The 11,116-nt window shown below is 44.5% G+C and overlaps 1 protein-coding gene across 1 annotated transcript in view; it reads right to left on the bottom strand.

The window, feature by feature from the left end:
• Window positions 1-6,548: 6,548 nt before the first annotated feature.
• The window catches only part of LOC119421820 (syntaxin-1B), a 56,564-nt gene continuing 51,996 nt past the window's right edge, over window positions 6,549-11,116 (bottom strand). Inside the window, exons 6-10 of the mRNA XM_037689184.1 lie at window positions 10,622-10,730; window positions 10,247-10,320; window positions 9,062-9,199; window positions 8,868-8,978; window positions 6,549-7,600 (exon numbers count right to left, since the gene is read on the bottom strand). Coding sequence (XP_037545112.1) covers window positions 7,520-7,600; window positions 8,868-8,978; window positions 9,062-9,199; window positions 10,247-10,320; window positions 10,622-10,730 — 513 coding nt within the window. The 3' untranslated portion in view covers window positions 6,549-7,519. The remainder of the gene's footprint in view (window positions 7,601-8,867; window positions 8,979-9,061; window positions 9,200-10,246; window positions 10,321-10,621; window positions 10,731-11,116) is intronic.

Below are 11,116 nucleotides of genomic sequence, written 5' to 3' on the forward strand. Positions count from 1 at the left end.
TACGCTACGCACACATACACACACACAAAAGAAACGGGACACAAGTTGCATTTCCCGTCAAAGTTGAGCTTGAAAAGCGACGCCGCTGTCCTCTTTGTGATATCTTTTTCAACGTTTGCAGGTTTTTTCTGTCCTCGCGTCTCCGTCTCCTGTCCTCGCGTCTCCGCCTTTCACCCATCATTTTCCCGTGGCACGGCATCCGTCTGCACCCGAACTACAAACCAGAGCTTTATCGTTCTAAAGGACGTCTGACGGCGTCTAAACGTGTCCCTTTGTTTCTGTAGGTGGAGTCGCTGTAGAAGTCGGCGGCCGGCTCGTCGCCTCGGCATGAGAACGTCAGCCCTTGTTTCTCAGAATATTGCACGCTTTGTTACGACAGGCCTGCGGGAGGCGTGAGACCGGGCCTGAAACCAGGGAACGACTCTGACAGAACCGCGCTCCTCCAAATCATAAAAGTTGTAAAACCGAGCGGGCCCGTTTTAGAAACACAAACTTTCAGGTCCTGGGTTCAGCGAGCCAAGATCTCGCCCAGGAACTCGGCGAGGAATAAAACATAGAGCAACGCCGTGTAGGAGGAAGACTGCGGTGGCGTTCTGCGGTACGTCAGGAGGACTCACCCAGGATGTCAAGACGCAACGCTCTCAGGTTGCAGGTTTGGTTGTGAACATGGAGACCATGAGACGATCAGAGGAAACCCGCCGTGAGTTCCAGGTGAAGATGAGAGCTGAAGGTCGTGCACTTTTTATTGACATGAACTTCTTGTCACTGATATTTATCTATAGTTTGACGTCAGAGCTGCTAATACTAGCTGAGTGTTTGTTTGTTGCACTGGCTGACTCAGCACCTTCGGATATGGCTATGAACTGGTGGGGAAGGCAGTTTAGAAGACTGGGTGCAGACTAAACGCTGGGGAAAATGGGCAGCTTTATTTGTGGCTGAGAGATGCACAACAGGGAGTCCGACGCAGGACTTCCAAAATGATCAGGGGCGTGGCTTCTAAAGCCCTGGAGGCGGGGTTAAGTTTCCTAATATGGAGGGAAGCACTTTCATCAGAGGACCCAGTGGGCGGAGCCTCTGGAGCTGGGGTTATGGATGAATGTGTAGCTGTGTTCACGCCACGAACAACTTTTTTATTTCTGATTGATCGAACTGGATTGTGCCGACAGGAGCAACAATAAAATAATATAAAATAAAAAAAGACCCAAAGGGTTGAAAAGGTGCAGCTCAGTAAAAGTTCTGCTACAAAAAAACACCATTGCTCCTCTTCTGCCGGACGTGAACACAGCAGCTGAAGTGAGCGCGGCGGACGACGACAACGCTGGAAGCTTCGCCACGTCGACTCCCTGCCATGTTTTTCAGCCACGTGACCAAAACAAGTGGGCGGCAATCTGAAGGGGGCGGGGCCGAGGACAGATGACGTCAGCGGGGCAGAAATGGCGAAAAAGGACAGAAATCGAACTGCTCGTCAACTTTGACAGGAATTATATCTCATTAGATTTATACATAGACATGCAAGTCATTTTTTCTCTGAAGTTATTTACAATAATTACATAACACAAAGATTCCAGTTTCAGGTTGACAAAATTGCGAGCATTCAATATTCAATATTACTACTATTATTTATGATAACATAAACTGTTTTTCTTGAAATCATTGCTATGATAACCTCTTTAAAAGTTCTGTTTGATCACTTTGTGTGAAGCCGCTCGCTCTCCCTCTGCGTGTCTGCAAATGTTTTACTGCATTGTAGTTCTCATTTATGGTTATAATAATAATAACAAGAATAAGTGTATTTTTTACATGTTATGGCAAGGACCGTGTGGGTGTGGTCTATTTATGTGACCCCTCCCCTAACTCCTCCCACTAAGGGGAAAATAAAACACTGATATAAACTAAATACTGTCTCATTTGAAGAGCTGAGACACGTTTTGATCAAAGAATCTGATTCATAACAACCAACACAAATATTATGTATCAACCGGAGCCGGACACGGAACAGGTTTTGGTTTCTGAAAATTTTATCAGGAAGAAAGGGGAAAAAAGTCACATCAGAGAAGAGCTCGATCCGACCGCAGAGGAAGGGGAAGAATACGACTAACTTGAACGCAGCACGTCGTGCTCACACGCAGTGACAGAACGACGCGTCGGGTTACGTTGCTTCTGGCTAACAGGAAGTCAATCTTTGGAGGCTCCGCCTCGCACCGAAGCCGTCTCTGCTTGACTTTTTTCTTGCTGTTTGTGTTCCGCTCTGACAGAAACTGGACACAGCCGACGGCCACGCACATTTACAGGTTTACAAACGCAGTATGTTGATGTAAGATTTACATTTATATATTCATATATTCTTCTTTAAATATTGGTTGACGAGGCGACAGTCCTTCATCACACACAGGAAGACGCTCTCTGCTGGTTCTGGGGAGTCGGCCAGCTCGGAGACTTTAAACTTTTATTTGCGTCTGCAGAAATGGAGTCCCGAATAACTGACATATCAATAAAAAGCTGTTTTTGTCTGATTTCCTGGAGAAAGAGCGCTTGTCGATGACATTACGTAGAAGCTGCTTATTCTTTTTATTCGTGTTTTTTGAGTCGTTTGAACCCAGGGGCAGCAGGAGGGTTGACTATCAGATCGTTTCTAACTAATTCACGTCTTTCTACACGGCTGAAAGAAAACCGCGAGCAGCAGAAACTGGTTCCGTACCTCTTAATCTACAAATTTAATCGTTATCAGCCGGTTTAAAAAAAAAAAAGAATCAAGACATGAGATTGAATAAAAAGGCGTCTGGTTGGTTGGACCATCTGAACTGTCAGACCTGCAGAGGAGCATCGATCCTGAAGTGTGATCACGACTGGTGAACGAGCTGTACAAGAAAAAAGACAGAACAAGAACGAAGCAGGAAATCAATTCAAGAAGAAAGCACCACCTTTGTCTGAGAACGAGGAGGAGAAATTCGCCAATCAGACGCTAACGAACATCTACAGGTGACGGGGAAACCAGGCTGGAGGCGGGCTTTGTTCTGTAGCAGGACCAATTGATTGATTGATTGATTGATGGGCAGACCAACATGCAGTGAGGGCTGGTGGTGGTGGTGGGGGCGGGGGTGAGGTTATCTCATTTTTTGAATTTGTGAGTGTAAACTTGACTCGCGTTGTGCTCTTGGATATTTTGCGGCGAACTTTTCGAGAACACGCAGGAAGGAAAGAAACACTTTGGTTTGAGTTAAATCAAAGAGCGGTGACCGTGAAGTCCTTTAACGAGCTTCTAACTCTTAAAATGTTTCTGAAATAGGTGCAACCCGACAAACCGCAATCAGCACGTCTGAGCTCGTGCTGCTAACACACACACACACACACACACACACATACACATTCACACGCACACCGATCTTCACCGGAGAGGAGGGGGAGCATGCTGCACACACAAGGCCAGGCGGAGGCTCCACGGGAGGTTATCCCACAGCTCCGTCCTCAGACGGCATGGAGATAAGTCCTCCACAAACCAACGACACAAATGAAACGGGCTGCGCTGATGGAGGAGGTGTGGAAGCTATCGAGACGTTCGCAGGAAGCAGAGCGAATTGTTCACTTTTCAACAAAACTCTGAAATAATGGTCCGACAAACAAAACACAGAAACGTGAGAAGTAACGGTAAGTAATGTGCTAATCAATCAGGTCCGATGTTAAAGTGCACAATAAGGGGGGTGCGGGGGGTGGGGGGTACAAAAACAAACACTGTCATGCAAACTCCACAACGTTCTGCATGCCTTTAAATGATCATAATTATTACACTCAGCAGGACGAGCCGGTCCAACTCCCCGCCAACATCGTGGTCGTCTTTTTGTACAACTACAACAAGACAGGAGGGGTCCGAACACTCAGGGCGCCGATGATAAAGAGTCCCAACACTCAGGCACTCAGGGTCCAAACGTTCAGGGTCTGAACACTCAGGGATTCAGACATTCAGGGTCCCAACAACCTGTTTCCTAATTCTCAGAGTCCAATAACTCAAGGTCTGAACACACAAGTCAAAATGCTCATGGGACCAATTACTCAGGGTCCAAACGCTGAGTCTGAACGCTGAGCGCTCCATTGACTCGAGGTTTGAATGTTCGTGGGACTAAACGCTCAGAGGACCAATCACTCAGGGATTCAGACACTCACGGGTCCAAAGAGTTAGTGTTCAGAGGCTGAAGAGTCCGATCACTCGGTAGTTTTAACACTCTATGTCCGAACACTCGAAGTCCAAACCCTTGAAGGAGAGGACTTTCTTCAGTTGCTGATGTAAAAACAGAAAGGTTAATGGAAAGGCGACATGAAGATAGCTGGCGCTACGACGACATCCTCACACCTCTGATCTCCGTTTTCCACCATCGCCACCGCAGAAACCACGACGACTGGGACACAACCCAGACAATGTTCGACTGCCGAGAACACAGAGCTGGGTGAAATATGACGGAGCTGACTTCCTGATGACTGAAGCATCAAACTGACAAACACAAGAAGCGTCAGATCAGACGTGTGCAACACTTCAGCTCAACACAACCAGTGGGTTTTGTTCAGAGTTTAATAATCCCTAAATCAACTGTTTGTAAAAAAAAATTGAAATAATTTCTGAAAACAGAATTTAACAACAACAGCTGAGAAGCTGGTCTGAACCTACAGCCTGTTCAGAGAGTTTGCTGCTGGGACGAGTCATGCAGGTCAAGCTTTGGTGAAATCAGCAATTTTGGTTTTGGAAAGCCAAAGAATAAAATGATAATACAAATTTAAAAGACTCCATCCAGGAGCTACACGTTTTTGAGCATCACAGACATCTAAAGCTAACAAAGCTAACTATTACACCTCCAGGGAAAGCACAGACATTACACGACTACTTTCCTAATTCTAACAACTAAACGTTTTGCTTGAAGTGCTGAGTGGGTTCAAGGTGGTGTTTCGTTCAGCGTCGGCCTCAACAGAAGTCCGTTAACCTCCGTATCACAGAGCCTGAACACCTTCCTCCCTAAAACCCCAGCCCAGTCTCCATGAACAGGTGAACATTCAGTTTCATTTGTTCAGGTGGACACGGGCTTTTTGCTGCGACGTGTGGAATAACGTTTCAGTTAACGGTCATTTTTAGGCTTCAGCAGGGTTCTGTTGTGGAACGCATCACTTTAATTTAAGTCCTGTTCAACAGCCTGCTTCAGTTTTGAAATAAAGTTCTATAATTTAGTTTGGAAACTGACGAGACTTTTCTTGGTTTTGTCTTCGTCCACTGGTTTAGTTCATGCCAAACTTCTTGGGTTGCGTGAACGTGGATTTAATGAAGCTACAACTGTCTGCGTTTCTTTAAAATGTAACGTAACCGCTCCTTTGAGCGTATCATAAAAAAGATTCACGTTTTTGTAACTTACCAAACTTTCTACACAACCTTTCGCCCATTTTGGGGCAACGCACACATTTTGCTGCCTTTCAACAATTATCAGGTCACCAACATCAAAGTGAAACATGCTTCTACAACAAATAGTCTTGAAATGTAACACGTGTGTGTTTTGTCCCAGTCAGCGTGCATTCATAATATTTAGCTTCCAAATCAGCATCTGTTTGGTACCGAGTGCATTCTTGTGCAGGCTAAGAGCTGAATGCTAATGCTAATATTCTAATCATTTTCTATTTTAAAGTGAATTTTTTTACTTTTAATTATTAGTAAATTTGTACAGTTAAAATCCTCTTTCATTACAACATTTTACTGATTAACTAGCAGCAAGCTACTAGCCTTTTCTTGAACTTTCCACCATCTTTCCCCCACCAGCACTGGACTGGACTCACTGCTTCCACATTAAAACGACTGAAAACAGGTGATAAAAGTCCAACAAGCTTCTACACAAATACAAGCTAATGCTACAGCATGCAAAGCGGCGCCGACTAACGCTAACGCGGGAACGTGATGCGATGAAGGGGCGTTAGCGTGTCCACAAACATACATGTGTTCATGTGGAGGGATGCGTGTTCCAGCTTCCATACTGAATCCTTCTGTTTAGTTGGATGTTGTGCAGAGATGCTACATGCTAGCTTCTAAATCCATGTTTCAGTCCGTTTTTACTCTATATCTAAATGCTCAACGTTAGTCTGCAATTAAATCTCATGTATTGGCTGTTCAACTGTTAATCTTTATTTTCAGTATATTCCTTCATAAATCCACTGTGCAAAATGAACACCACTGAATAAAGAGCAGGTAGTTTTATGATTTGTTTAATAATTGGAACAAAGGAGGAAGGAGATCAAATTTTGGCACGACGCCGGCTCATTGGCCAGCTCTTAACGCTCAGCGGTGCGATTCGGGCGTAAGATCTTTTAAATGGAAGGAAACCCTGACGAGTTGAAGCGGTGAGACTGAAGCATCACAGACCTCCAACACAAACACACACAGGCGGGACTCTGTGAGGGAACACACCAGATCAAACATCGACACGATGCCAGGCTTCACAGGACGCGTCACACATGCACCACAACAGCAGCACGACAAAAAGCATCAAACGCTCCCCATCAAAAAAACGAAACATCAACCGGACCGCGCGGAGAACTCGTTCGTTAGATTTCGGCTCGTTCTTTCAGGTCTTCTCGTTAGTTTTGTCGAGGCTCTTGGTGCTTCAGCATGAATCCCCCATTCTCATTGGCTGTCTCGGTATGAGTAGGCGGGACTTCCTTTTTACTGCATAGATTAACTGTCCATCTCCTCCCACCCTCCTTTAAAGCCTCCTCCCCCCTTTCTCCTCCACCATTTACCTGTCAGTCCATCGTCACCTGGCCAGTTGAAATGTTTTCAGGAAGATCAGAGGTCCTCCTGCCCCCTGACCTTTGGTTGGACAGGTCCAACAGGACAGGGAGGCTGATGCCGCCTCGCCGACAGGACGTCAGCAAAAACATTTCAGCGTGACGGGCTCTGAGCTCAACAGGTTGACGGAGGTGAATGACGAGAGCGAGCAGCCAATGAGGGGCGACCTAAACCAACAGCGAGACGTTTCAGACGCTTCAGAACCGGCCCTCAGACTGTTCTCTTTTCTGGAAGGTTTTCTTCTGGATCTCTACGTTAAGTGTTTGTTTCCAGACATCGGCGTGAGAAGAGGAAGAACAGAACTCCCACCCAGCAGCCGTCACTGTCCTCGGGGACTCACAATAAACAAACAAACAATAGAAAGTAAGAAAAAAGCTGAAGAAACAAACAAGTAAATGTCCTAGGCTATGTTTTTACAAGTAGCTAACCCCTCTGTTGCTTCTTACGTTTAATACATTTACATCTGTAATAAATATTTGTCTCCTCTTTTTGTTTACGTTGTTTGGATAAGTCAGCTATATGTGATGTTGTGTTCTTAGTTTTTTTTTGTACCCCGCCCAAACCCGTGGTGTTCCCTCTTATCTGTGATTAGATTCTTATTTCTTCCTAGTTGATTGTTTCAAGTTTTTGTGTTGTCGTTGCTGTTTCTTCTCTGCTGGCTGTCGGTTGGTCGGCGTCGGTCGTCATGGCAGCAGACGGTGGGACATCCTAGAAGCCCAGCGTGCCGCCGATGGTCGATGCGAGGACGACGCCGAGGATGACGCAGCAGATGATGATCATGATCTTCTTCTGCAGGACGAAATGAGAAAACATGGTTGGTGGACCGCTGGTGAGGCTGCAGAAGCAACAAGTTTAGTTTTGGAGAAAGTTCTACCAACTCTCAATAACTATGTTCTCTGGAGGTAAAACTGATAAAACTCAAATTGCTGTTGTTTTTCTTTCGACTGCTCCCTTCTGCAGGGGTCACCACAGCAAGCACGACAGATTTGTTTTACACTAGATTTCCTAACTGATCCAGCCTGGGCTTACAAGACCACTGAGCTACCGTGGCCCATTTAAGGTCCAGTGATGTCCATGAAAATACATCCACGTGTTGCTTCAGTTGTACCTAAAGGCTACAGGCATGGTTTCTTATCAATGCTACCTTTCTGTATCTTTTGCTGGTACTGTTTTTGATACCTTTGAAGATACCCTGACGTAGGGTGTGAACACGTACCGTAAAGTATGTGTTCGCACCCAAGAGTCATCTGGAATGCCTTCAAATAGTCCTGTTAACTCTGAAGATAGCTGTGATGCTTGAGTGGAATTAAAGCTCAATCCCATTGCACCTTCAGGAGCAAAAATTGTTTACGGTACCTTGACTGAGCTCTTCTAGGTTCAACTTGAGGGACCAGCCAGGGTCCCTCTTTTAGGGACAGCCCCGTATCTTGATAGCTAACCGTGTAAAGTTCCATTTTTGGTTTTAGCAGGGTTCAAATATAAACTAAACACATCCTTGTGTGGGACGATTATTACAGTTTGAGCTTGTCATGAAGGCAAATCCTCCCAAATGTCTGGATTTAAAATGTTAACGGGCTAACGAAACATTTGTGTCAGCCTTTTGACGGCCAACTGGAACGAAAACAAAAGTGTAAAAGATTAGACGGAAGTTAACCTTTAAATAAGTGATTCCATAAGAACGACTCGGAGATGGGAGCGAATTTTCCTACAGATTCAAGCTTGTACCTTTTTCTGAAGTGTCCCCGACAACAGCCGAACACATTTGGTTACTCAAAAGAAAAGAAACGGAGAAAAACGTTGGCAAATAAACACGTTTTCTTTGAGTTTGCTGTGCTAGATCGATGGTACAGAGAATGTCTCAATAAGTTGGCTTTACCTTGGGTCGCGGTGACATTTAAACTTTTAAGCTCTAGTCACTCTGGGGAAACTGTATCAGCTATTGCTCATCAGATGGATAACGCGATGTTTGAAGCCTATAACTTTGAGAAAATACTGCCCAGGAGCAGAAGCAACGGTAAGAGAATTGCCAACATGTAAATGCGTGAAGATACTTTACCTTGCGAGCCTGGCTCTGGTATTTTACGGCCTTCTTGGTGTCGGAGACGGCTCGCTCCACGTAGTCCACAGAGTGCTCGACGTTATACTCGATTCTGTCAATCATCTCTCCCTGAAACACACGCGGCAGACGTTAACGTCTGGTTGGTCCGGCCTGAATCGTGCCCCGGGGCCTCCTGAGGTCACGTGACCCACCTGGCTCTCCACCAGCATGGCCATGTCGACAAACATGTCGTGGAGCTCCCGGATGCTGTTTTCCAGCTTGATGATCTCGGTGTGTCGGGTCTCGATCTCGTTCAGGGCCTGCTTGGTCATCTGAGAGTCCATTTTGATCTGCAGGACGAGTTTAGAGAAAAACACTTTAACAACAATTTTTTTTTATCTCAATGAGAAGTAAAGATTAGATTAGCAAAGGTGACTTCTGTAAAACAAACTGATTATCCATAAAAATATGTTACATTAAACAAAAAAACAGTAAACAACTTTAATTTGTTCTTCATTTTACAGAATTAATGCCTGAAATCAGCCTCTTCTGACACGAAACTAAACAAGAGTTTGAACTGGTTTTATTGTATCTGTCTCTACGGAAGAACATTGGTGCCATTTCTTTTTTCTCAATATCTCAGAATTCCGGGAAAAAGTCAGAATTTTAGGAAATAAAGTTCGAATTCTGAACAAATGTCACAATCACTGTCCTCTTCCATATCAATTCAATTTATTTATATAGTGCCAAGTTACAACAGAAGTTATCTCAGGGCACTGAACAGAATATTAACAAACATTTGTATAAAACCATTAAAACTAATTTAATCAATATTTTTTTTTGTTTATTGCTGAATCTAATTCGTTTTGTTTCTCATTTCTGAATTAAATCTGTAAAAATACTAAAAGTTGTTTTTTTAGTGTTTGTTTAAATATTTGAACAAATAACAGCCAATTATTTGTTGTATTTAAAACTCATTCTTAATAATTTCTGTTATTTTCACGTTTACCTGTCGTGTAACTTACCTGTTCTGACTAACAAACACCTGAAGCTTACCAGCTTCACTGACCTCCACTGATTGGTCCGCCCACTGTGATGTCACACATGGGCATGGCTTCAACCAGAGGTGCTCAGTTATTGTTTGTAGTCACCCATAGCTTTTCCTGCATGTGCGGAAGCTTTTAATTTGAAGGAGAAGACAATCTGAAAGGACTCCTTCAAAATAAGAGTTGCCACTGCTGGCCCCGCCCCCCCACAGTCTTGCGACAAAGGCCGTGTTCACCTGATGTTTGAGCGCGCCCCTGCACCGTTCTGAACCCCGTGTCATGGCGGTGTCACGGCGGGGATGGAGAACGGAGCAGGTAACCCATGGCAACAGGCTCAGGTGCGCTGCTTACATCATCGGTGAAGATGGCCAGTTTGCCGCTCTCCAACATGTCCTCCAGCTCCTCGTTGGTGGTGGTTCTTCCAGCTGCAGACAGAACACACAAACACTGGGTCAGAACACCGGGTCAGAACACCTGGCGGTCATGTGACAGCAGCAAGAAGCACAGCCTGTGTAGGATGTTGTGATGTGTATTGAGTTATGCTCTGTGATGTGTTGTTTGTGGTATTTTATACTTTTATATATTGTGTTGTGTATTATTGTGTTATGTGCTATTGTGTAGCTTTGTGTTGTATGTAAACGTGTGTAGTTATGTTCTGTACAGAGTTGTGTTGTGCGTAGAGTTGTGTCGTACAGAGTTGTGTTGTGCGTAGAATTGTGCACTCACTGATTTCCAGCTGTCTCTGGATGCGGTCTTTGCAGCGGTCACGGTACTTGGACTGCGTGGTGTTGTACTCAGTCATCACCTCCACAAACTTACGCGACAGCGTCGAGTGCTGCAGCAAGACAAGATGGAGAACATAAATTGGTTTAACTGATGATGGTGTAAACCGAACTTGGATTTAAACTGGTTTAACTGATGGTGGTGTAAACAGGACTGTGATTTAAACTGGTTTAACTGATGGTGGTGTAAAGAGGACTGTGATTTAAACTGGTTTAACTGATGGTGGTGTAAACAGGACTTGGATGTAAATGGTTTAACTGATGATTGTGTAAACAGGACTTGTATGTAAACTGGTTTAACTGATGATGGTGTAAACAGGACTTGTATGTAAACTGGTTTAACTGATGATAGTGTAAACAGGACTTGATGTAACCAGATTTAACTGATGATTGTGTAAACAGGACTTGCATGTAAACTGGTTTAACTGATGATAGTGTT

Source organism: Nematolebias whitei, chromosome 15 (genome assembly GCF_014905685.2).
Source record: "Nematolebias whitei isolate Nwh7 chromosome 15, NemWhi1, whole genome shotgun sequence".
Lineage (NCBI taxonomy): Eukaryota > Metazoa > Chordata > Actinopteri > Cyprinodontiformes > Rivulidae > Nematolebias > Nematolebias whitei.